At 42.8% G+C, this 27,774-nt stretch overlaps 1 protein-coding gene and 1 long non-coding RNA gene across 2 annotated transcripts; both read left to right on the forward strand.

Moving 5' to 3' along the window:
• The first annotated feature begins 18,087 nt into the window (after positions 1–18,087).
• LOC111859827 (uncharacterized) lies at positions 18,088–18,996 on the forward strand. Its single transcript, XR_002841903.1, has 3 exons — positions 18,088–18,226; positions 18,631–18,725; positions 18,867–18,996. It is a non-coding gene; the product is annotated as an uncharacterized lncRNA (long non-coding RNA).
• A 4,935-nt stretch (positions 18,997–23,931) lies between these two features.
• On the forward strand, positions 23,932–27,546 carry LOC111859798 (leucine-rich repeat neuronal protein 4-like). Its single transcript, XM_023842802.2, has 2 exons — positions 23,932–24,087; positions 25,207–27,546. Exon 2 carries the CDS (start codon positions 25,212–25,214, stop codon positions 25,944–25,946), a length of 735 nt encoding a protein of 244 aa, XP_023698570.2. The 5' UTR covers positions 23,932–24,087; positions 25,207–25,211; the 3' UTR covers positions 25,947–27,546.
• The last annotated feature ends 228 nt before the right edge of the window (positions 27,547–27,774 follow it).

Below are 27,774 nucleotides of genomic sequence, written 5' to 3' on the forward strand. Positions count from 1 at the left end.
GATGCAATTTTAATGTGCAAACCAATTGTCGGGGGTCTGTGCTGAAAAGTGAATGGCTTTAAAAGTATTTCATCAGAGCGATAAAGTACTAAACCTATTGGTGCTGGTATCTAATGCAAAAAGACAGCAGGTGAGGTGCATGTGGAATTTTCTGGGATATGAAAACAGGAGGAGCTTTTCCTCTGGGATACCTTGTGGATTTCCAGCCCCTGGGATGCGTCCACAGGTCTCTCTGTTCGCGGCTTCATCGGGAGCCACAGAGGCACACGGATGGTGGAAAATCTCGGCCAGCAACTCTGAGTAATTATGCACCCATACAGTTAATCAGTCGTTCCTCAACACTAATCTGTTTATTTTTTTTTCCCGATTTCATGATTTATTTTGTTAGCTCATTAGTGTTCTCATACCTTCGAAAATTTGACTTTAGGGTCATACACATCTGATAAAACCTATATATATATGCCATGGAAAAAAAGAAAGAGACCATTCCATAGTTTGTAAGAATCTGCATTGATAAATCCCGGTTTAAACCTAGATCTGCTGGCAGAAGGTTACACTGTGCAACAGGCTGCTTCTAGGCTCAAAATTTCTAAGAGTGCAGTACAGAAGAACAATGTGAAGCAGGAGACACCGGGAATAACCAGAAACCAGCCAGGTAAAGGGTTCCCTCGACAGTTTCTCGTGAATCAGAGGATGACATCAAATGACCTTCAGAAGGAATGGGAAACATCAAGTGCAGGTGTGAAGTGCACTGCTAGGACAGTTTGTATCAGACTCCTACTGTAGAAGCAGGACTGAAGACCCATAAAGCAAGGAAGAAGCCCTTCATCAATGAGAAACAAGGAACAGTCAGGCTGCAGTTTGCAAAAACATATACGTATATATTATTCACAGACATGCACCCATAAATTGAGAAATGAGTGAAACAAAAAAATGTGTCTGTATGTGACAGGGTGACAGTATACCTGTTTTACCTTTTAATTTCTTTTCGACTGTGTTTTCTCCACCCTCGATGTATATCACTTCTCATACTCAGGGCTGGTCAATCCTATAGGTGACATAGGCGTCCGCCTAGGGCGCCAACTTCAAATGGGGAGCCGACTTGCCAGCTCACTTTGCCTCGGAAGAGGCGTCCCTGGTGGAGATGCTCACCCAGGACACCACATGCAGTAGGACCAGAACTGCTTATACTCCATGTCCTAGTCTTACAGCAAACCTCCACAATCACATCAGCAGAAATTAACTCGCATTAATTTTTCCCCTGTGAATTTAGAGCATTGTATATATTTTAGTGCATCCACTGCAGTTTCTCTTTTATAATCATTTTACTATCATGAAATTTAAGTTGTTATCCAGCGATGGCAACTGTGCTAGTATATGGCTCACAGGCTTGGGAACAGTTGACCATCCTACGCTGGGGCCAGGAGGAGCAATGAGCAATATGCATAAGCAGCCATATGACTCTTCCGGTCAGGCTGTGGCGTCACACCGAGGACAGATGCCACCAGACGAGCACATGTTCCACAGTTTGCTGGCAGGTTTAATCTGACTCTGGTGCCTGTGGACCATCATCTCCATCCAGAGACGGCTGCGATCGTGAATCAGAAAACTCGAAGTCTGTCTCCGAAAAACCAGCCACATCTACAGGCTCCAGCTCTCAGAAGGGGCTCTTCAAAGATGAAGATGAAGCTCTGCCATCCCAAAAGGTCTTAGCTGGCCCCTATAAATGTGTGTGATACCGAGGGGCTAAGAGTTAACACAAGGACTGTCTTCATCTGCACTAGCCCAGTCCAGTGGATCAGTTCCCCCATTGATGATGTTCAGATAGGTTTTGTCACAATGTGGTTGAATAAAAGGAAATATCTATTCAGAACAAAACAGCATTGCGCTTCTTTGTTCATCTCTGTTTTCATGGTCAATTTCGAGGTTCTTTTCCTGTAGCCCTATAGCTATCTCCTCCCTTAGACCTGCATGGTCTGGACGGAAAGCTTTATGACAAGAGCACCCCTGACATTCGGAGGGAAATACCCATCTTGCTAAATAGGTAAGTAGGGTGGCACAGAGGGTCGTTTGATGGCCCAGAACCTCCAGCTCAGTGAGCATGTTCTGATTGCAGTGCCTTTGCAGGCTTTTCTTTGTTAGCCGTCCAGTTTCTGGCAGGGGCTACATGCTCACTGCGCCTCGCCAGAGTATAAGTGGATATTATTGTAAATTGATGGAACTTAGTCTGTTCAAAAAAAAAAAACAAAACTGTTTATCACAAGTACTGGATGTACAGTGTTCTTGTTCTGTCGCTAAAATGCTATTTTAAGAGAATTCATAGAATAATATGCAAAAATTGTTCATTAGTCCAATTTGGAGAAATACTGTTGCCTTCTGGTATGATTTGGCAACAATGACAGGATGTAAGATTTATGATCTGAAGTTGGTCTGTACAGAGAACTAGGTAACATGTCACCCATGGGTCATTTTTCAGAAGAAGCCAAGCAGCTGATCCACAGCTCAGGGACCAGTGAGAGGTGACACTTTATGGGGAAGGCAGCTGAGCAGATGTTGATCACTCGGTGGATTTCATGACCCACCTTCTCGCTCGCGTTGGTCTTCTCTTGGTCGCCTCTCAGAAGATGCAGCCTGACCCGATTTGTTTTCTGCCAGGCCTACGTCCACCATCCACGTATTTGCCCGACGCTGCCGCCTGCTTTACCAGCATGTGGACCTGCAGTCGAAGGGCTTCATTCTGACGGAAGAATGAATCGCTTATGTGTTTTTAGTGATGCTTTTGGTGCAATGTGTGTGTTTTGCGTCAGCCTTGGAATATCTCCACTCTCAACCCCCCATACTGTGACTTTCTCACTGGTGTAAGTCATTTGAAAATGGACAGACGGATATTTTTCTTCTTACAGCTGCTTATCTGTTCCAGGATGGGGGGCTGCAGCGTATCCAAAGCAGGAACTATGCCATGGACAGGATCCCTGTCAACCAGATATATAAAATATGCATATATGTATTTAAATACATAGATGTTTTTTTGTATGTCATTTCTAGCTATATCTGGGACAGCATTTCTATGCTGAAAATGGTCCATGTTTCCTTTGCATTTCCTTCTCTGCCCGTGAGGTTGCATCAGTACGTTTGTTTGCACTTTGAGAGCAAGTTGCCTCAGGTGGGTAATACTTCTGTGTCATGTGGCCTTAGAGGGTGTGTGACTCTAACTGTGCCCTCATTCTAACAGCTCTTAAACCTCTCATTGATGCTGGACAGTCAATATTAACGCGACCAGATCCTTCCATCCCTGCAAAGCGGCGTGTGTGGGTTTTTCCTTTAATCGTTTCTAGAGTTAAGTCTGTAATTACAGTGTGCACCTGAATGGAGTGCAAAAAAATATTTTATTTGTAGTGAATAACATTACTCCCCGCTGATTGACTAAGCCAGAGTAATGAGGAAAAATATATTTCTGTTCCGTTCTCAGAGAAGCTGCGTTCACAGATGTTCCGGCAGACCAGTGGGCGGACTGTGCGATTTTATACTTGTCTGCCTCTAGTCCTGAACTCCATTGTGGCCTCCATGACACTATCAAGCAGACCCTCTGGTAACCGTGGTTACAATGCTCGTTTTCCTGAAAGCGCTTAGAATCCTTTTACACATTTTCTGCCCTACTTATCACTCCATCTTTTAATCAATCTATGAGCTAACCTAAATCTTTTTTAAAAATAAATTCACATTAAATGGAAATTTCCAAACCATCTCATTGATCCAATAAGACATTCGTATTTGAGCCAAGTGTACTTGAACTGCACACGTCTCATTTTTTAATGTTATAGCATTCCTTTTAGATTCCCTTTGTATTCAAAACCATAAGGAAGCAAAAAATGAAATAACACAGACCTCACATAGCTAAAGTAGGTGAAGCACTATATTTCTACCCTGTGTTACATTTAAAATATCACCCATCTGTCTTCCATACCCACTTATTCAGTGCAGGTTATGTTGAGCCTGGAGTCCTGGGAAACATTGCACTTATGGCAGGGACTCCCTAGACACCAGTTAACCTAAACACACATCTTTGGACTGCAGGAAGAAACCCAGAGGAACACAGGAAGAATATGCAAAGTGTGTGCACAGAGGAGGGGACGGGAATCAGGTTCACAAGCATAGGGATATCAGGGCTAAGTGCTGAACCGCCTGGGCGATGCTAGAAATGTCCGCCAATATTTTTCCAGCTGTTTAACCACTATAGGTTTACGGACAGCCACTTGTCAGTCCCAGGCAGCACTGTGTACCTGGCTAGAGAGAGAGAGAGAGAGAGAGAGAGAGAATGCTGAATGCCAGTTCAGTCCTGTTAATGTAAGGCTGAGTGAGTGCGACTCATGGAGCCAATGCTAACGGCATATAAAACTGAATGACATAACACTCAATTGTTAGTGTTGACAAGTGTTTTACACTGTACAATGTTATTCATCTTTTTTGAAGTTATAAGACTAAGGGAAATTTGCTAAAGGCAACAAAATGAATTCAATGTCAGCAGAATAATATAACATATTATATTCTTGCTATTTAATGTTCTGTTGCCGTTCAAAATGTTAAAATGCAAACGAAATGTGTTCGAGTCGTGTATTTGTGTACGTATGTATGAGTATGTGTGGGAGGGGAGCTCGTTTGCCAGGGGTAGCAATGAATCAGTTTCATGAGTCAGTTGTGTGATGTAATGAGATTTCGCTTTGTTCTGTGACCACGCTTGTTAACCGGTGTCTGTTTTGGAAAGACACCTCCGTCTTCTGATACTATGTCCCTTTGTCTGAGAGCTAATTCCCATCCACAGCTAGTGAAAGAGTAAAAGTTTCTGCTGGGGATCATATTTTCAGCTGTCAACCTGAATGCAGCTAAGATCTTCCTGCTTCATCTGAGCTACATCCATGTCACTCATGGAACAGAGGCCATGATGGTTTAATACAGGAATTAATACATATATTTGCCTAAATGTGGCATTTGTGGGATCTGTGTGTAATGCTGCCCTGTCAAATCTGCAACCCCATCAAATATAATAGTTAAAATAATAAATAATATTGGTGACCATCACCCCCCTCCCCCCAGTCCAAATGCACCAGTAATACACCAGTTATTACTACAAATGTAAAGTGATTATGGCTGCGATAATGATTATGATGAAGCTTTGCAGAAGCTTGTTTGTATCTGCTAATTTCTGGTGACAGTGTGTGGCTGTACAGCAAGGCCGGTCAACCGGTCAAGATTTAGGTGAGCAGGGTGTGACCAGAGACATTGCGAGTGAAATGGCAAGTAGAAGAAAAATTTTTCAAAATGAATAAGCTATCAGATTATTAATAGAGCTGTCAAACGATAATTTTAAAAAAAATCTCATTTAAACACACACTTTGGGGGTGTCGGTGGTGATGCTTGCCCAGGGTGCCGCATAGGCCTCCACAGACCCTTTAATTACATTAATAACAGCATGCCAAAGATTGTCTAATTTTGCGCATGACGTCAGCTAGCTGGAGGTCGTCTGAAAGTCACGTGACGGGCGTCGTGCAGTTTGTCATCAGAGTTAGTCCCAGGTTTTTTTGTTGGCTGTGTGACAGTTTGATGATGGCTTTTTCCAAGCTTCACGAAGTTGATTGAAGATTCTTCAGATAATAGTTGTGGTGATATCCCTAAATAGTCAGCTTTACTTGTAGCTGGTCTGAGAGTTTCAATGATACACGCATGGTAGGCTGAGTTATGCGGATATTGTCACGTAGCCAAAGGCTGCGTGGTAGTTGTTTGGTTCCCTAAAGATTATGTGACAGTTGTGACAATTGATTCGTGGGACTGGCTGAAGCTTTCTTGATGTTTTTATGACAGATTTATAATGATTTTGAAAAAAAAAATATGTCACTCATGGACTGACAGCTTATTTTCATATTCTCTATAGGTTTCATGCTTTCTTAATGAAATTAAAAGGGATTTCATCTGATTGTTACTTGAAGGTTGTCTGTAGGTGGTGGGAATCCTGTTTGACTATTAATTTCTGTTTGGCCAAAGGCTTTAAAATGCTATGTGATATTTAGATGGTATAAAGGTCATTTGGTGATTGTGGAAATGTTCTTACAAGGTTTGGGTTGAGGCTTTTGTGATTGTTCTCCTGAGGTTCAGTAAGCACAGTGTGATTGTTGTGTCATTGCTTTTTAACTCTGACTGTTTATGTAGCCAGGTCAGGTCATTCGCTAATGTTTGTGTCTGATTGTTGTGTTGTATTGAAAGTAACCATTTTGTTTTGATGGCTTTGAGATACTTTTGAATACTGCCCATGACCTACAACTTAAAAAGGTTGGTAACAATAGATTTTTTAATGTAATTCAAGAATAATATTTGATCCTTCCACCTAATGCCGGGGATATGAAATCCTTCAAAATATTAATGCTAAATCATTTGTGTCAGGTATTGGAATACCTTGACCAATACAGTACATTTTTAAATTATCAGGTATGTTAAAGGATCTTGCTACAAGAAACAGAATCCAATGTGTATGTGACACTTATTGGTATTAATGTCAGGAGTGACACTGACCCAGTGGCCATTGTCCTACAGTTCTAGAGGGAGACATTTGCAGTTAATATTTAATCTCTTTTAGAGTTACAACAAAAGATAAGTCCTTGGTGATGTCAGTGGGTCAGGATCTCAGGGTTTAGCTGAATTGAGTTCTGAAAAGATTGACTTCGATATTACTATTCATTTCAGTGAATATGCTCTTTTTGTAACAGTAGGCAATCGGTCTAAGCGTGAACAATGAAGACCTCATGGACAAATGAGAGCCATACAAACAGAATCTATTTTTCAGTGTAAAAAGCCAATGCTTTCTAATGTACATTTTTAATGGCCCTTCAGGTAAAACGGACTGTAGTACCAGGAATCCAAAACAGGCGTTAAGATATCAACAAGACATCAGTATTCATATCTCACTGAGGGCCTCTGCTTCTGAGATCGCTTTCAGAGAAAATGCTGAGCAAAACAGACCCTGTTCTCATAAAAATAATCCCTAGAATGTTCAATTAAACATTACAGCACTTTTTCAATGACTCATTTAAGGATTTCATTTGAAAGTCTATTTTTCATAATTGCAGATTGCATATAGTGATAAGGACGGCGTTGCCAGAGTGAGTAGCTCTGCATTCGTACAGCTGCAGGCCTGCGGCTTTGACTGCCTGCCAGTCTCTGTGTATGGGGGGGGGGTTAAGTTCTTTCTGCATCCACGTGGGTTTCCTCTTCATGCTCAAATTTCCTCCCACAGTTCAAAAACATGTGATTTTATGTGGATAGGTGTCTCAGATCAGTGTTTCTCTAGCTAGTCCTTGGGAGTCCTCAGATGGTTTACATTTTTGTTCCCTGCCAGATAGTCTATATTCCTGAAAAACATGGACTGTCTGAAAGCACTGCCCTAAATCACCTGTAGTGTGAGTGCATGCCCTTTGCGTCCTGGCTCACTATGATCCTGAAAAAAACCCCGTTCCTTCTACCCACCGCCGTGTCACGTGGTTCTGTGTGTCACGTGGTTCTGTGTTTCATGCTGCTGGTCTAACAGTAATCATGCAGCTACTGTCTGCTGTCTGAGCATTTTTATGCAATGACTGACATTGCTGTCACGTCAGCACTGACTGACAAGAGTAGCTCCATTGTCTGGTGGAGACCTGACTTTTGGTTTTACTAAAAGGCTCAGAGCTGGTTTCTGTAAGCTAAGGGAGAGGCAGGAACCGAAGAAGTTGTACACTTAGTTATGATCTTGATTGCACATCTTTAGTGATAAGCTAATACCCAGAGAAGAGTCCAGGCCCTGTATTTGAGTCCCGATTTTCTAGCTTCCATTCTGTCACAAACATGTGTCCAAATGGACCCAGTACATGAAAGTTGTTAACAGTGCTGCAGCACTCAGGTCCGATCTTGGTACCGACACTGACTGTCTTTCTGATAATTGCATATTTTTTAAAGGTAACTGAAACACTTTTGGTCACTGGTAATAGATATTTGCCGGGCAAATACTGAAGAAAAACTATTGTTTGTAGGACTTCACCTATAGTATATTTTAATTCTAACTCACTTATAGGCCACATACTAATTACATCAACCAATGCTGACAATTGCATCTTTGTACCCATTCAAACATAATACAATTCTATTAAAACATCATGGTGCATGGTTCTGCATACTAACACACATACCAGAAATGACAGAACTCCTCACTGGTGATGCAAATCTGTTTACTTGGAAAAACATAGCTGAATGGCTTTTTAAGGGATAAATCATACGTTTGTGCATCGATATGAAGGGGGAATATTAGTAGCTTAAGGCTAGAATATATGATTCCTCTGGCTTAAATAGCCCTAGAACCCTAGAGTGACTCTAGAACCCATACTGATAATAATACACATGTAATTATGTACCTAAATGACTTCTGTCTGTTCCCCAGCCTTCTGTGGTCAGGAATGAGGGGGACCAATATGGTAGGATGTCCAGGTTTTTGGTTACCTTGGAAATATAAGCATCCTGCAACTCTAAACTATGATACTCATTATAGAGTTTATCCACATATCATAATGCAGGTCAAGGACACGAAACGTATCATAAAAGCCTTTTTGCATATAATTATGTATCTAAATGACTCTCAGCCATCTCGCATATTTCTTTGCTCAAATATGGGAAGGGAACCTTATCTCCTGAAACCCAGCTTATGTAGGTCCCATCTGCTAAAATAGACATTCAGCAGGTCAAGGACATGAAACTCTTGTAAAAAACCTTTTTACATGATTTTTTTTTTTACTTTGTCATCCTCCAGCCTTCTGTGGCCAGAAATGAGGAGGAAAACTTGTCTTGACTTGACTTTCTGGATATAAGGTTCACGGTGCTAAATGATCAAAAATCACCAAGAACCCATCCTAAATCATATAAAATTTTATTAACAAAACAACATAATGAATATGAACATAGCAAACATATGAATTCTGAACATTTATCATGCAGCTTTGGGAAAAAATTAAGAGACCATAGCATGTCTCAATTTATGGGTGCACGTCTGTGAATAATATATAGATGTTTTTTGCAAACTACAGCCTGACTGTTCTCTGTTTCTCACTGATGAAGGGCTTCTTCCTTGCTTTATGGGAATTCAGTCATGCTTCTAGGATCCTGATACACACTGTCCTAGCAGTGCACTTCACATCTGCACTTAATGTTTCCCATTCCTTCTGAAGGTCACTTGATGTCATCCTCTGATTCATGAGAAACTGTCAGATAAGTTGACAGTCATCTCTGGCATTAGGAAAATGCTTCTGCCCTTTACCTGGCTGGTTTCTGGTCATCCCCAGTGTCTCCTGCTTCACATTGTTCTTGTGTACTGCATTCTTAGAAATTTTGAGCTTGGAAGCAGCCTGCTGCTCAGCGTAACCTTCTGCCAGCAGAACCAGGATTAAACCGGGATTTATCAATGCAGATTCTGGAAAACATGGAGTGGTCTCATAATTTTTTCCAGAGCTGTATTTAAGTTTAAAGGGGCAATTCACTCCCAAACTTAAAAAAAAGAGATGTTTTAGAAGGAGAAACGCAAATGCATGACTTCAGAAAATGCTAAGTAGCCCATATGCAGTATTTTGTACCCTGTACATTAAACAATTAGAGTTTGGTTCTTTTTATTTATTTCAGATCAAGCTGAGCCAAGTAGTAGTAGTAGTGTTCTATCTTCAGCTAGACAATCCAGTATGGAGGCAGCCCCACAGAGCCAGGCAAAGAGGGGGCCATCTCTGCCCCCTGTGCTGGCACACCGTGGCCCTGGGATAATGGCAGGGAAACTATTGGCTATTGACTATTCACTACTGGCAATCAATGGCGCTTTAAAGAACTCAACCGAAACATGAAATGTCCATCGCATAAATAAAATTTGCCGAAACCTTATCAGGTGTCCTGCGAGGGCATAACCGTTGTCACCTAATACATGAATCGCACCGATATGTTAGTCATTGGAATACTTTTACCATAGTAATGTAGTAATGTAATGCAGTAGTAACTCAGTGAGGAAATGACTCCAGCTATGGTACAGTACGTCCTCCTGTAGTCATGTCCCTGCACCACTCAAATAGAAAATGAAGGAGTAACGCGTTCCTCCGCACCACCATGTTTAGGAGAGAGAGTTTGGCATCAGAAATGACTTGAACCTATGGAATCGCACCAATTACATTAGGAAACCCAGTAATCTCATAAAATTCTCTCTTACTCACAGAATGCTGGGTATCATTGCAGGGAAATTGGATGTACCGATGAGAAAGGAACTTTATAGCCTCCAATACTGCTGCCATCGTTCTCCTAATTGTGGGCTGTGATAGGCCGGACCAACTCCCGACCTCCTGCTGAAAGGCCCCGATAGCCAAAGACCCCGATGCGGAGCGCAGCTGCAATGGCAGAGGTCTGGCATTCGAGCGCCGGGATTCTCTTCTTAAGTGAAGTTCCAAAATGTGGCATAGTTCTAGAAGGCCATGCCTTGGGAGATGAAATGAAACCAACTTATTAACCACTCCCCACTCTCCATAAAGAAATCTGTGCAGTCTCGAAATACCCTCTTGCGTCTTACGGATGCACAGAGGCCGTTTAGAAGAGGCAAGTCTGCCATTGCTGAGATCTGATGACTGTCAAGGTACTTGTGACTGAATAGGTGACTAAATTAGCATCTATGCGATCACATTGCATATCTCTTTAACTACCCATTGCTTTTAATTGCATAATTTTAATTTGTTGTAATTGTCACCAGTAGCCAAAATCAAAAAAGGAAAGAGAAATTAATTATACACCGAAAACTTAACCCCGGTAAATGCAATCCATGTCAGAATACCTATTTATGTTATATATATGACACATAGTCAATGCAGGCTTTTAAAAATATATTTTGCCATAGGCTATGTATTTTTAAGTCTGAATATATGATAAATCTCTGACTCGATTTGTTGTGCTGCATGCCAGACCACGATGTATTGAAAACTTGCATAATTGAGGTGCGACTTGATGTGAGATTTGACATTGATAACTCCATTCAATTCAGTTTTATTTGTACAGCACATTTTCACAGCATTACATTACACAAACTGCTTTACATTATCGCTGCCCAAAGCCCCCAGTGAGCAAGCCAAAGGCGACAGTGGCAAGGAAACACTCCCTAGAACAGTGTTTCTCAACCCAGTCCTCAGCGAACCCCAGCCAGTCCACGTTTTTGCTCCCTCCCAGCTCCCAGCGCACCTGTACCAGCTATTCGGTGTTCCTGATTGGCTGGGAGCTGGGAGGGAGCAAAAACATGGACTGGCTGGGGTTCGCTGAGGACTGGGTTGAGAAACACTGCCCTAGAAGGAAGAAACCTTGGGAGGAACTCGACTCAGAGGGAGCCCATCCTCCAGCCCTCCAGGGGGCAGCAGATGAAGTCAAAGGAGGAAGATGGCAAAGTCCCAATTCACATTGTCCAAATTTTGGGATTTGAGTCTCAAAGCGGGAGGCAGGGAGGTGATGGCGCAGAGGTGCTACTGCTGCTTCTGATGGCAGAACAAACAATGGTACAGCAGCAGGGCATGCAGGAGAGATAAATGCCAAGCTTTGCCTGGGAATGACCATATGCCCAGCTTTCTGTCATACATTTGTTTCATAAATGAGGGCCATTGTACACAGAAGAAATCCTGGTCTATCAGTGTCTTTCCAGCACAAGACAAATTAAACAATTTGTCACAGTCATTACAGGCAATCTGGGTGTAAAGGAAAATTATCAGCATTTCAAATGAACAGCATTTTTAATAAACATGCCTTGACTGTATTGATACCATGAAATAATGCAAATTTATGTGACAGCTTTTACACTTCTGCTTCATATAATCCATCTAACTAATATGGTGCATAAATTATGGTTGGGGAAATCAGCAGTAAAGAAATTCCAACCCATATGGGTTTGTAATGAAATTATGAGTGTGCGTGTGTGTGTGTGTGTGTTGGTGTTTGTGTGTTCACCAACTTCCACAAACCTACGTAAACTTTGTTGTATTTATTTGATTTCTGCAGAAGCCATATACCATGTGACTCACTGGAAAACCAATGAGGGCCTTTCTGTGTCAGGGTCAGCCCCTGTGGTCCTACCGTGTCCCTTCCCCGTTTGGCCAGCAGGTGTCGCTGGTCATCCCGTTCTTTATGTTAGTCTTTGATCTCCCCTGTTACCTGTTTGGTCATGTGACTGTTTTTATTTAATAAACCCCTTTTTGTTCTTGGAGCCGCTAGTGGGTTAATTTTAACTGAAAAAATTAATATTTGAAACTGTAAAAAAAAATTCTGTATAAGTCTCAGTCATTAACACCAGCACAAAAACTGTGCACCGGGAGCTTCGTGGAATGGGCTTCCACTGTACATAATTGTATGTGCTATACTTTTACACGAGTGACAGAGCAGTTGGTTTTTTACACCAGCATCACCACAAACGCGTCATAATGCGATACGCTCTCAGAACGTAAATGCCATCCATCGTTAACCGAAATAGACATGCGGCATATATATAACTGTAGGTGTTGGTTTTGGGAGAACCGTAATAGCGCTTCGCTGCAAAATAGCCAATCTAAGCACAGCTCATCAACATATTAATGAGCTCGCCAAAAACGGGAAAACGCCCTGTTTCATTCTAGGGCCAAATAATATTTCTGTAAATAAGAAAAAAAAGATTCTGGACGTTTTTCAAACAAACAAATTTCGCATACTTTCCGTGTAGACACCAGAGAACAATTTAGAATACTGAGAAAAATGCTGCCTTATATCAGCACAGGCTGTTAGGCCAGTCACCGTTTTCATTCTGTTAACCAATGAAATTGGCCTTGAGGTTTTGTCAGTGCTGTAGGGAGTGGCCTGTAGTTTGCGGGATATAGTTTGCGCTGAAATGTTTTAGGGAAAAGATACCTTCAGGATAGAGATCCCAGGTCTTTTAATCAAGAGAAATGCGTGAACACCACTAATTCAGATTTTTAAACACTTTACACTAAGACGATACTACCATGTAGGTTATTTGATACGGCATTAAAGTTCATCTACTGAGCGAATGGACCGCAATTATTTATGCAGGATTTCGTTGACAGTCCCAGTTTATAATGCTGGATTTTTATAATATGACACAGTTACATTTCATTTATTTGGCAGACGAGTTTATCCGAAATGACATACAATTGAGAAAGCGAGATCAGACGGTCGCTGAAGCAATTGGGGTTAGGAGTCTTGCTCAGAGGCCCAACGGTGAAATCATTCTGCCGACCACAGGATTCGACCCGTTGTTCTGTCGAAAAATACTACCTATCGAGACGTGCTATCAAGCCTTTCTGCGCATGTGCAGTTCCACCGTCTTGGGATTAGGGTTAGGGTAAGGGTTTTAGGGTGTTTTGGGGGGTTAGGGTAAGAGTTAGGGTTAGGGCTATCGATTAGCACTACGGTAGCATTTTTCGACAAGGCAGCATTAATCGACAGAACACCGGCAACCTTCTACTCATAGGCACAGCCTCTGCACCCACTGAGCTGCACACCGTGACCGTCCCCGTTCAGGTAAAATGCTCTGCTTGGAATTCAGAAAGTCCAGCTCCTGAATCATTTATTTTTCTTTCTGCAAATAACATGGTATATACTTACTGTGCCCTGTAGCGAAAGGTCTTAATTAGAGGAATATGCTGTCCGTGGTACTGCCAGAACTTAATGTTGACCCCTTCATGTTCCCTCCATTGTTTCTGGTTGCTTCATATGTTTTATATAAAAGATGTCTGAGGCGAAAACTGCCTGTCTGAGGTTGAAACCGTTTGTCAAAGAACCAGCTTATGTCTCTTATCCTGCAAATGCTTTGATCATAGACCCAGCACATGGCTAATTTATCTGTTTTGGCTGGAAAAACACTTCCTGCCACTTGGCCACATTTCCACAGAAACCACTGTGCACTAGAGGGGTAAACAGTCTGGGACTTGGACCAGCTAAAGGAGCTGATCCACAGGATGTTTCTTGCATGTATTTGTGCATCTTCTGTCTTTCATTTATTAAACTTGCGAACGGCGGTAGCCTGCATCTGGACTTCTTAAGTGGGAAGATAAAAATAGGACAAGGCTGACTATAAATCAGTTAATTAAATGTATAACTGCAAGTTCGTTATTGTGAAAAGTGTTTCACTTATTGTCAAATTTCCAAACACAAGTTCAATGTTGTAAAGAATTGTGAGAAGAAATGTGGTATATGCTTTTAAATCAGCGATATATTAAAAACGCCCAGTCTTCCTTGTATCTGTAATGGAAAAAGGTTTATTTAATGCAGTAAGCTGCAAATCCCGATGCACATCGTGCAGTATATTTAGTGGAAGTAACGCATCGCTGATATTGCCTCTTTTAGTGCCCCTTGCATTCGAATACATAAATGCTTGCCAGTGTTGTTTGCTTCAAAGTGGCGGTATTTATATATATGACAACCTACTTAAGTGTGACTGGAAGTGGTCGCGGGTAAATTTAATAAGGAAGAAATGCCGCTGCTTTTCTTGCTAGCCCGCTATGGAGATAACTGAATGTTTCATGTGATGCATTTTAGGAGCACTCTGCGTGACAATGAATGGGCAGACGTTTGCCATAGCAACTGCGATTATTGTCTGAAGTTTTGCAACGTGGGAGTCATGAGCAGAGAGGGGTGAGCTTGGCGCAACGCGAGCTTTCAAATATGTACTGTCCTTATGTGAGAGAAACAAAAAAGTTTTTTCCCTTGTCATCAAGCCGATCTGGAGTCTTATTGTCAAATTTCCAGACACAAGTTCAATGCTGTACAGTTTGCATTATTTATATTGCTAGCAGATAATTATAGATAATTACAAACTTAGAATGGAACGAAATCTGCGTTGGTATTAATAAAGATAATTACACCCTGACTAAACCTTTTGCAGTGTTTTATATATGCTGCATTATTTCTTCTGTTTCCGCAGTCGAAATGATTTTACTACTTTTACAGACAATCAAGGCTAAAAAACAAAGTTAATCCCCGAGCAGGATAAGCGGTTAGAAGCTATATGGAAGGAAGGAAAATGCAGCAACGATGGTCTCGGATACTTCAAATTTTCGGTGATTCATATTTTGCTTTACAGCAGCACCCAGTGGTTACCATTGTGTACTGCAGCTGATAAGTAAAATGGCTTTAAACTTATTAAAACCTTTAAAACACTACAGAAATAAAAATGTATAATCTACTGTATAAAAAAACCACAAAAAACACATATATAATGCTATAGCTATTAGCTATGTCTGATAAAGTTTTACGCTGCATTCGACAGAGTAGGCAAGCATATACAGTACAGTTGTGTTCAGAATAATAGCAGTGTGTCTAAAACAGTGAATAAAGCTGAAAATTCTTATAATAGTTTTTATTTCCATACATGCAAATGCATCAGGAACACTAAAAAGTCTATTCCAAATCAAAACAGGAAGAGAAATTCATCACATTTGTGTTATTCCTTTACAGAAAGTGAAGGAAAGGGAATATTAGGCTGTTAGGGTTAGGGTAAGTGTCCACATTCTTCTTTCCAAACTCAGAGATTCACAGTATGAACTGAAAAATGTTTTAAGATTTTGCTTTCCTTTGAATCATTGAACTAATATTTAATTGTATAACCACTGTTTCTGAGAAATGCTGCACATCTGTGTTGTACGGAGTCGACCAACTTCTGGCACCTGTGAACAGGTATTCCAGCCCATGATGATTGGACTACATTTCTTGGTTTTGCCTCAGAAACAGCATTTTTGATGTCACCCCACAAGTTTTCTATTGGATTAAGGTCCGGGGATTGGACTGGCCACTCCATAAAGTCAATCTTCTTGGTCTGGAACCAAGATGTTGCTTGTTTACTGGTGTGTTTGGGGTCGTTATCTTGTTGAAACACCCATTTCAAGGGCATTTCCTCTTCGGCATAAGGCAAGATTCCCTCTTCAAGTATTTTGAGGTATTCAAATTGATCCATGATCGCTGGTATGTGATAAATAGGCCCTCCACTGTAGTATGAGAAACATCCCCATATCATAATGCTTGCACCACCATGCTTCACTGTCTTCACAGTGTACTGTGGCTTGAATTCAGTGTTTGGGGGTCATTTGAGAAATTCTCTGCGGCCACTAGACCCAAAAAAAACTTGCTTCCATCAGTCCACAAAATGTTGTGACGTTTTTCTTTAGGCCAGTCAGTGTGTTCTTTGGCAAATTGAAACCTCTTCAGCTCATGTCTTTTTCAGCAATGGGACTTTGCGGGGACTTTTTGCAGATAGCTTGGCTTAATATAGGCGTCATCTGATTGTAACAGTACTCACAGGTAACTTTAGACCTTCTTTGATCTTCCTGGAGCTGATCATTGGCTGAGTCTTTGCCATCTTGGCTATTCTTCGATCCATTCGAATGATAGTTTTTGTTTTTTCCCACGTCTTTTAGGTTTTGGTTGCCATTTTAAAGCATTCGCAATCATTTTAGCTGAGTAGCCTATCATTTTCTGCACTTCTTTATATGTTTTCCCCTCTCCAATCAACTTTTTAATCAAGGTAAGCTGTTCTTCTGAACAATGTCTGGAATGACCCATTTTACTCAGAATTTCAGAGAGAAATGCACTATAACCAGCATGGACAACATTTGCTGCTTTCCTCACTTAAATAAGGCCCATAATTGGCACCTACTTTTTCACAGAATGAATGACCTCACTAATTGAACTTCACGCTGCTATTATTTTGAACACGCCCCTTTCAAGTAATGATTCTGTTACACATAATCAGCACCATGCATGTTATGCCTGTTGGGTTTGTTGGTTTTCCATTACTGTACTACACCTACTAGTAAATTATCTGCCATGTAGAAATATAATTTCTACCAAAAACGGTGATTGATCAGGTTAGTGATGTCGGACTGCTATTATTTTGAACACAACTGTATAAAGCAGTTGTATCTGAAACATCGAAACGTCTCTGCATTAAATCGGTAAAGCCTCGCAAGGACAGACGGCAGCAGCATTAGGGAGCGTTAGGTGGGATGTATTTGTCACCTGTAAATGCCCCCCAATGTCTGGCCAGATGGTCATCAACTGCCAGTGGGTTCCTGAACACGATCCTGCTCAGACCTGAACACTCTCCTATGGCCCTGTATAAATGAGAAGGGCAGCAGCTATTCTGCCCTTCCTGGCATTCACGTGGCACCAGGAATGGGATTAAGAAGCATAATGAAATAACGAAGCAGTACATGTTTAAGTTTGGGTTGTTCCACTTTTTTTTAAGCAGCTGCTTAGAGCCCAACGGCCACCAGGGGGCCCCACATTTGATCAGCCTGTCGGAATGGGAAGGAATTTAAGAAATGAAAGCTTGGTTAGTGAATTTTGCTTAGGGCCCCAAAAAGGATTGGACCAGCCTACCTGTCAATACAACAGTTTTTCTGGATAGGCTCCAGAACCCCGCAACCCTGCATAGGACAACGGCTGTAGAAAATGGATGGATGATTTACCATGTACCAAATACAGGAGAACCAGTTCTTCATTTGAGATCCCTCAGGTTCCCATTTGTTAGGTCTAAGTAAAATACAAAATTGTTTTGAGTACCCCCCCCGCCCCCCCCAAATTAAGGACCTAGATTTCAGCCAGGTTGTTGTTATCACTGAACCAAAAATGCTTTAGAACTTTCTGAAGAGATGCATCAGGTGCTGTTATGATGCTAACTTTGGGTTTAGCTTAAAATGTTTTATTAGCCTTCATAAAACCAGATCTGTGAAAGAATCTCTACCTGGGCTGCCCATCCATCCTGCCAGGTCTTCCACCCCCCTGGCCCCTGAGACCAACAGCCCCAACCCTGCTGGAAACAGAGAATGAGGGGCATTTGTGCCGCTGACTGGATGGACAGGCCCTGGATGTCTGCAGCCCACACCAGCTACAGAATGATGACCATCTGAGATCATGAAGCCCTTGACACAGAAACCGGCCAAAAACGTCTAAAGACTTTTGGTCAATATGGACCATGAAGCCCAGACGGCCCACAGCTCCAATCCAGCACCCACTGGCTACCAACAAACACAGAAAACCTACACTGACAGGCACTGGGAAAACAAACCAGCACAGTCCAGCCCCAACCACCAAACTGACAGGGTCACTGCGGAGCTCTCTCCTCAAAGAGAAATGCTGATGACCAAGCAGTGAACACTGCTCTCCTTAAGTAAGTGTGAGCTCCAGCCCAGAGCAGGTTCGGCTACCCAGTTAGTAAATCTGGGGCAGGTTTGGCAGTTGATAGTTTTAGCATTGATTAATCAAGTAAAAATTTGGAACAATTTTAAAAAAGTCAGCCTTTAGCGGGCTTCTCATTTACAGGATAAAAAGGTGTGTGATTTTTTTTTATATAGTGTTGATAGATGCTTACATCATAAGGGGGCCAGTGATCAGTTCCAGTAATGGTGAAGAAATATATATTTCCATTATTTTCATTTGCAGTCAAGTGTCCTAATCTGTACCCGCAAATCGCACATGCAGGCGGCTGGGAAGTTCCTGCTTTCAGCCTGGACCGTCTGTTTTATGTCTGCTTCACTTGCACTGATTGAGATCTGTGGCTCTTACGCATTTTAGCTCGCCCACCTCTTCCCAGACGGTACAGGAATCACGCTCCACCCCCATTGTCTGGCTTTTTCATCTACTCCCCAAAACAGTCTGCGATGAACCAGGTAGATTAAAGATGACCGGACCGCGGTGTTTGCATTTCGCCGCAGAGCTCACAGCGTTATCTGAGTGACTTATAGTTTTAACAGTGTATACGACTGCATATATTCACTAGAGTCATAGGTGACTCTTGGCTTTTCTCCTAGGGGCTGCAAGGTGCGAGACCCCAAACAGTTGCATAACTGTCATCTATGGTGAAGACGCTACAAAGATAGCAGTTCTGAAACTTATTCTGAGCCAATACTGTACCAGTCAGCCAATTTAATTAAACTCAAGCATATATTATGAAACACACACACACACAGACATATATGTGTGTGTGTATTTATATATATATATATATATTTTTTTTCTTTCATTCAGATAATTAAATTTGTAAAAAAAAAAAAAAAAAGGAAACATTTATAATAAATTGTCACCCATTAATATGATGAACACAAGCCACATTTTCAAATATAACTTTACAATATAATAAAATTTTATTGAACTTGAAAGCATTTTCATCTGACAAGTAGGGGGTGCAATTGCGCCCTCCGCACCGCCTGTAAAATCGCCTATTCCCGGAGCAGTGTGTGTTCTTAAATACGAGTTCGACAACTTAGCAACCACATCTTTTAAAAGAGGAGATATCGTGGTTAAACCAGGTAAAAAGACGTTGGTGGTGTGGAGGTGTTTTTTGCAAATGAAAGTCTGACACTTTTTTTTGTAGTAAATATAGTTTTCATGTTTTTATTTTAGTTAGCTTTTTTTTTAACTTACCATTTTCCTTTCAGCTTTAGCTCACGATAACAGCACTGGTCCCAACAAGCCCAATGCTGACAAACACACACACTGGCACCGTCAATCAATGTAGAATAAGCTCAGATTTTAGCCTAAACATTTTCTCAAACACCTATTCAACGGAGATTCTAAGGTAGCAGCTATTGATGTGTGAAACGATTGAATTTAGCAGCTACAAGGACAATGGATATTAAAAAGCTCTTCATATTAATGGCAATTTCATAAAGATAGCCAGCACTTACGATGGTTTTGCCTTTACTGGTGGTCCATCATCCAGAATAGCAGCTGTGCTTTTCCTCTTCAGGTTCTCGTGCTTCACTGCCGCTGTGGTACGCCATCGAAACTTTGCACGGTGTACAGACCAGCTTTTTGTTGTGTGATCATTTGAACTACTCCCATAATTACGTAGTGATATTAAAAGGAAAACATTTGTTATAATGATTTGAAGCGTTATAGAAATCATAAAGGTAATTTTATTTAAATAATTTTTTTAAACCAATGCGTCGATTTAAAAATTTTGATGTTGACACATTTTCAGCGTTGACGTCATGGAGTATGTCTACTGATCACGGCAGTCCTAAATTTTTTTTATCCCCTGTCCCTCTGCGGCCCTTGGAAACAACCGCCCCCCCTTTATGACTCCCCTGACTGCACTGTTAAACAAATTTGTAAAAATCTGGGGAAAAAAAGAGGTTCTGAGAAAGTCGGAGAACCGCTATCTTTGTACTGTCTTTACCATAGATGATGGTTATGCAACTCATGAGGGGCCTCTGATCACATGAGGGGCCACTGATCACATGAGGGGCCACTGATCACATGAGGGGCCACTGATCACAGGAGGGGCCACTGATCACATGAGGGGCCTCTGATCACATGAGGGGCCACTGATCACATGAGGGGCCTCTGATCACATGAGGGGCCACTGATCACATGAGGGGCCTCTGATCACATGAGGGGCCACTGATCACATGAGGGGCCTCTGATCACATGAGGGGCCACTGATCACATGAGGGGCCACTGGTTTGCTGACTTACTCTGAGAGTGATTGCTGGGTCCCCGGCCATGAATCATCCCTCAATCCGCCACAAGCGATTTTGTTCCCATAAGCAGTGAACTGCGGGGATGCAGAGGATGAAGAACGTCCCCCACGGGAAACTTCTGACCTCATGTCGTGAGCTAAAAAAGTCACGGAAGGGGAAGTGAAACGAAGGGAAGCTTATGTATCTTGCATGGAGGCAGTCAGCAAGATGGTTGTTGCATGAAATATAGTGCAAAGGAAATGATGTTTAAATGATCTTCATGTTGGTGTAAAACTGTGATGCATGTCAAAGTATCTAAGCTTAGCCATTTCAAATCTTCTCTTAAAGCCACCCCAGTGTTTCCAGCAACCATCCAATACACCCATGTGGTTTTTGACTTGACTGCTAGCGCACCTCGTATAGCTAACGAACATCTCACTGACACTTTTAAACTAATTAAATTAATTAAGTGAGCTGGTGGAATAATTTAATAATACATGGAACGGCTGAGGTGCCCCTGAGGAGAGGTTTGGGAACTGAAGCGGTGTCTATCTAGCCATCCGACAAGAAGTCAGTAGGTTTTTGAAGAACACAAGAAATTCTTACTAGTTTTTATTGGGTTACTCTTAATTTGCATATATTCGAATGCTGTCGTGTTTTTTTTTCGTGTTCTGAGTGAAATTGCACTAAGTACCCAGATAAATAGTGTTAAACATTTCTTTTGACTGCCTAAGACTTTGTACAGTCTATACCAAAGCCAGCACAGGGAGATGTGGCCAGTCGCTGAAGCATGTTCTGACAAGAGGAGGCTAAATGAGCGAGGCAGGGAAGGATGGTGAGAAAGTGCCAGAACACCTCCATTGTGCCAGCTAATAAATCATAGCTAATTCGCTTTTTTTGTCTGTGTACTACGCCTTTGCAGGTATCGTTGCTCACGCTCATTCACAATGCAGCTGGATTTTAATACCATGAGATATCAGGGGGTGACAAACTCAGGAGTGAATTCCATGGTATGCTGCTCTGATTCATGCCACCCAATCAGCATAAACATCTCCGTACTTTTATCCCCACTGCCTTCTGAGTTCTTTTTTATGTTTGTTTGGTCTCTACCTCGTTCCAGGCCACCAGCTCTGATGCATTGATCCATTTACTGCCAATTTCTATATTCTAGGTCCCTGAATAAATCAATTCCCAATTGTAACTTTTTGAGTTATCTTGATAAATGATAACAACTGGCACATAATGTCTAAATGCAGAATGGGGGGATGGGGTCACATGGCTCTCAATAGAAGCTGACAGAAGCCACTTGGCTGGCTTGGCAGGTTCACCTATCCCTTGGCAGGTTGACATACCCAGAGCAGTTACCCCTCCTACCTATACCATACCTGAGTATGTCCCAAAGAGTTACCCCTCCCACCTATACCGTACCTGAGTATGTCCCAAAGAGTTACCCTTCCCACCTATACCGTACCCGAGTGTGTCCCAAAGAGTTACCCCTCCCACCTATACAGTACCTGAGTGTGTCCCAAAGAGTTACCCCTCCCACCTATACCGTACCTGAGTATGTCCCAAAGAGTTACCCCTCCCACCTATACCGTACCTGAGTATGTCCCAAAGAGTTACCCTTCCCACCTATACAGTACCTGAGTGTGTCCCAAAGAGTTACCCCTCCCACCTATACCGTACCTGAGTATGTCCCAAAGAGTTACCCCTCCCACCTATACCGTACCTGAGTATGTCCCAAAGAGTTACCCCTCCCACCTATACAGTACCTGAGTGTGTCCCAAAGAGTTACCCCTCCCACCTATACCGTACCTGAGTATGTCCCAAAGAGTTACCCCTCCCACCTATACCGTACCTGAGTATGTCCCAAAGAGTTACCCCTCCCACCCATACAATACCAGAGTGTGTCCCAAAGAGTTACCCCTCCCACCTATACAGTACCAGAGTGTGTCCCAAAGAGTTACCCCTCCCACCTATACCGTACCTGAGTATGTCCCAAAGAGTTACCCCTCCCACCTATACCGTACCTGAGTATGTCCCAAAGAGTTACCCCTCCCACCTATACCGTACCTGAGTATATCCCAAAGAGTTACCCCTCCCACCTATACCGTACCCGAGTGTGTCCCAAAGAGTTACCCCTCCCACCTATACAGTACCTGAGTGTGTCCCAAAGAGTTACCCCTCCCACCTATACCGTACCTGAGTATGTCCCAAAGAGTTACCCCTCCCACCTATACCGTACCTGAGTATGTCCCAAAGAGTTACCCTTCCCACCTATACAGTACCTGAGTGTGTCCCAAAGAGTTACCCCTCCCACCTATACCGTACCTGAGTATGTCCCAAAGAGTTACCCCTCCCACCTATACCATACATGAGTATGTCCCAAAGAGTTACCCCTCCCACCTATACCGTACCTCAGTATGTCCCAAAGAGTTACCCCTCCCACCTATACCGTACCTGAGTATGTCCCAAAGAGTTACCCCTCCCACCTATACAGTACCTGAGTGTGTCCCAAAGAGTTACCCCTCCCACCTATACCGTACCTGAGTATGTCCCAAAGAGTTACCCCTCCCACCTATACCGTACCTGAGTATGTCCCAAAGAGTTACCCCTCCCACCCATACAATACCAGAGTGTGTCCCAAAGAGTTACCCCTCCCACCTATACCGTACCTGAGTATGTCCCAAAGAGTTACCCCTCCCACCTATACCGTACCTGAGTATGTCCCAAAGAGTTACCCCTCCCACCCATACAATACCAGAGTGTGTCCCAAAGAGTTACCCCTCCCACCTATACAGTACCAGAGTGTATCCCAAAGAGTTATCAAGTGCGTAACACTGACACAGCAGTGCTTCCAAATCCAGTCTTTGGGGACTTGTCATGTTTTTGCTCCCTCCCAGCTCCTTGCCAGACAGCCCACATTTTTGCTCCCTCCCAGCAAAAACGTGGACTCTCTGTGAGTCCCTGAGGACCAGGTTGGGAAACACTGCTCCAAAGCTTAAACGCTTGGGCTGGTTATGATACATGCACCGTGACTAACCTTGTCACGTCGGAAACTATGCACATGGAAATATCTACAAATGAATCAAGGAAGACTTTAAGGCTGCCAGCAATGACCCCTTCAGCGGAAAACACCTGCATGAGTAAGCGAAATGTAATTCTGATTCGTGAGCTGTAGAATGAACACCTCCTCATTGTCTGCCCCCGAATGCTCACTTAAACTCACCGACGAGTTCCAACAGGCCCCCTGTGCCACAGCTGGCAGCAGATACAGATGTGGCTCCACAAATGTGTGCACGCACTCAGAAGCTCTCCATAGTGAGTGCATTACCAAACTTGGCAACGGGGAGGGTGGGAGGCAGAAAGGGATTGTGGGGGGTGGCCAAGAATGAAAATAGGGGAATGTGGAAAGTAGGAGGGGGGAGTCTGGGAGAGTCTTTAAAAGGCAGCAGCAGGGAGAAGAGTCAGAGGAGAAACGTGTCTAAAAGAAAAGAACAGGGAAAACAAAATCATCAAAATCCGGGACGGTGGACAGACTAAAGGATACTAAAATCACATCATTCAGGTAACAGTCTGTTTTATTTACATTTTGATGATTATTTTGTGTCTTGGTTTTTTTGGTTGCTATGACGATGAGGTCGGGGAGTGCATGACTAGACTATTAATGCAGTTCATGCCTAATGTTCAGTTTATAAGATTGATAACACAGTGAGTACAGTTCTATGTCCCCATGCCGGCCGCTTCTGTGACATTAATGCACAGTATGATGTCTTCACTAACCCCTAACAGGTAGAGTATGGGGCGAGGAGGAGAGATTCTGTTTAACTTTGTCCAACTTAAAATTCGGTTCATTTTTCTTGGTGGGGGGGGGGGGGAGCAGATTTTCCTGTTAACAGCCACCGTAATAATTATAAAGTAAAAAAATAATGAACAATTCTGCCAAATTGAGTCCTATACGAAGATATATTATGAACAAAACAGTTTTCACACAGTCGCTGTTTAGAAAATGTCTTCAAGCACATATGACAGAGAAAAGAAATGGAATTATTTTAAATACAGATTTTGTCAGGGATTTCTTAAAATTATATTGAGCAAACAGAATTCCATTAATCGCTGTTTGAAAGTCTTACATTTTTGTTAGAAATTAGAGGCAAATCACCGAAAGAGTCAGATATCAGAACACTTTTATGCACTATGTACAAAAAGTGAAAATCATTTTGGGGCAGATGGTGGCACGCGTAATTCAAACAAAAATACACAAAACAATAAACAGAATAAAGATGGGGAGAGAAAAAGAGAGACAATGAATGAGAAATGTTATATAAATAAACAGGTACAGTAGGACAAGCTGGTATAGAATACAGAAGGGTAAACATGCAGGCATACTGTATGAATAAGGATAAGAAGGGTACAAACCGTTTGGGGTGTGTGCAAATAGTCAACAGGAGTATAAAATGCAGTGTTGCATAGGTGGCAGTGTGCTTGCCTTGGGACCCTGATGAGGAGGGCAGTGGCCAGGGGGAAGGAGCTGCTCAGATGGAGAGTCGTCCTTGTATGTGTGATCCTGTGTGCTACCGTGCTAAAAGTAAAATGTTGCTACAGGAATATGGCGGCTAATAGTTGAAATTTTTGGCCCGCGACTGTTTTTTACCATGATCCTCATGTCTCATTTAAATGCCCACAGATAGCATGTCTGCCAATAGGAATGCGGCTCTGCCCTCACTGCTCCTCTTCCTGGTGCTTCTCCATGACTCTGTCACCAACACGGTGCCGAGCCAAAACAGAAGCCACACGACCAGTCAGCCTCCCGTGACATACAGGCGAATCATCTTCGTGGCGGAGCCCGAGGAGCCGGAGACGCCCACAGCGCGGGCGAGCTCGCGGCCGGCCGCCTTGGCCGAACTCTGTGACTACGACCCCTGCAGGGACCAGCAGATGCCCTGCACCCAGCTGTCATTGGAAAGTGGCTGCCTGTGCCCAGGTCTCAGCGGGCCCAATGTCCTGCCCCAGGCCCCGCATCTGAACAGCGTGCGCCGCGAGGGCGCTGAGGTGGTGGCCCGGTGGTGCGCTCCGGCCTCTGAAGTGCAGCAGTACCGGGTCACAGTGGAGCTGGGCACATTTCAGCTGTTTGGGGAGAATTCCAGAAAAGGCTCTCTGGGGAATCTGGTGCCAGGGACCAAAGTGTGTGTGGAGGCGATCAACAGGGCTGGTACCAGCGCCCCGTCGCAGTACTCCTGCACCCGGTATGAGCCCAAGGGGACTGATACCCTGGCCCTGAAAGCCGGGCTCATCGCAGGAGGCCTAACCCTCCTACTGCTCCTCTCTGTGGTCGCCTTCCTGCTTTGGAGGCGCAAGTTGCACAAAGATGGGAGCAGTAGCGAGGGTCTGGGGAACCCATCTTTTAACACTGAAGGATCCCTGTGACCACTGGGGGTTTGTGATCCCTTTTGGAGGCAGAGACTAAGACATTAAAACATGATGCATTTTATATGGGGCATGTCCTGCTGGCAGAATGTAGACAGCAGGGAAATTCCTCTGCCTGAGTGCACTGTGACATAACTGGCCATAATTGTGATACACTGTATTCGTATGTGTGGGTTTTTGTGAATAGTCTGGTAGCTACAGAGTAGTGACGGCCAAATGAACCATTTGCTGTATTTTCTGTCCCCACTAGATGGCGCTCTTGGTTTGCTTTGGGGCATGCTTTGAGCCCTTTTTTGAACAGAGAGAACCATCTAGTGGGATCAGAAAATATAGCAAGTGGTTCATGAAGCTTCATTTGGCCATCAGTACTACAGTATATAGTGTGTCGTGCCTTTAGTGGCACACAAACAAATACCTAGTTAAATGCATTGAGTGTGATTGGCACTCTGCGTCCAGCCAAGGGTACGATGAAGGGGAGCAGACAGAAGCAGTGGTCCAGGGTCAGGATGTGAAGCTGTGGGGCTGTAGCACATCTACAGCGGAACCTCAATGCTGCAGGAACCTTAAGATCAGGTGACCGAGGTCAGAAATGAAAGGCATTAGTATACGAGTTTCCCCTCTGTTAGTCTACTAATGAAATGAAGTGGTTCAGCAGAGTTGGGTCTGTTTTTTTTTCTTCTTTTTTTTGTGGGACAGCCAAGAAAGAAGCCACTTTATTCTCCCGAAGGAAGGTAACAGTGGAAAACAACAGCTGGTCAGGAAGCAGACAATCGAAGGTTACACTGGCTGAACTGCTTTCTATTACTCACAATCGAAATCTGACGATTATTTATTTGTCTAAACTGCTAAATTTTTATAGATTTTTAATTTAGTTTTGACTGCAATAACATTTATCTTTAAACTGGACAGACTAATGTTAATATAGAAGTACTGACGTGTTTTCTTAATATTTAATGGATATGCAACTTTTTAATAAAAACTAAATCAAAAGTGGGGCAAATTATAATGAAAGGGCCCTTGTGTTTCTCTTTTTAGACTGAAAACTGTACAGTGGGGATACTTCATCGACTCATTAGAAAGGCTTATCTGATTCACCCTGCGTCTATTATTCTGCCCCATTTTCCACGTGTATTCTCACAGTGCTGAATGGGGAAGTGATTGCAGACTGTGGGGGTTGTGGGGGAGGGGGGGGCAGTGGGTTCTCACCGAAACCACCCACAAAAACTTGGAAGTTCTGTGATTTTTTCAGAAGCTGTTTCGGCTTATGTGACCAGTCGAAATAACCCGATCCAGCCCTCCCCCTGTCCATGCCGGTGATGGTGCGTGGGGGGGGGGGGGCACTCAAAGCATGATCGGCGATAATCAGGGTGCTGGTTCACTGCACTTTTTCAGAGCTGCCGCCTGTAATTATGCACGCCTGTTAAGTGCAGATTTTATCCATCTGTTTTGGGAGCCATTTACCAGATATTATGGGTAATGACAAAGTTTTACATTCATATTCATATTAATATACAAATGATGAGCCTTTTGATATTTACTTTAAGCTTGTGCAGATTTTTGGCCTAACCCTTTCAACAATAAATCCAGTAGCTGTTTGAAAGATTTTTCAGTCTTTTTTGTACTGGTACCTGTATCTAATGGAAGAGAAAGGGAGCATTTGATTTACCTAGACCCCACATAGAGGTGGAATAGCTTTGAACCCAATCCCCTGTGTGTGAACAGTACATGATGAATAATTCACTGTAGTACCATAGCAAGAAAACCTACCTATAGAAATTCTGATCTACACAAATTACGATCCCTGCTATTTTGGGAAACATGCCCCTTT

This window comes from Paramormyrops kingsleyae, chromosome 10 (assembly GCF_048594095.1).
Source record: "Paramormyrops kingsleyae isolate MSU_618 chromosome 10, PKINGS_0.4, whole genome shotgun sequence".
In the NCBI taxonomy this organism is placed as follows: domain Eukaryota; kingdom Metazoa; phylum Chordata; class Actinopteri; order Osteoglossiformes; family Mormyridae; genus Paramormyrops; species Paramormyrops kingsleyae.

Excerpts from the sequence above, each read along its gene's own strand:
- LOC111859798 (XM_023842802.2), top strand. The coding sequence starts at position 25,212 with ATGTCTGCCAATAGGAATGCGGCTCTGCCCTCACTGCTCCTCTTCCTG.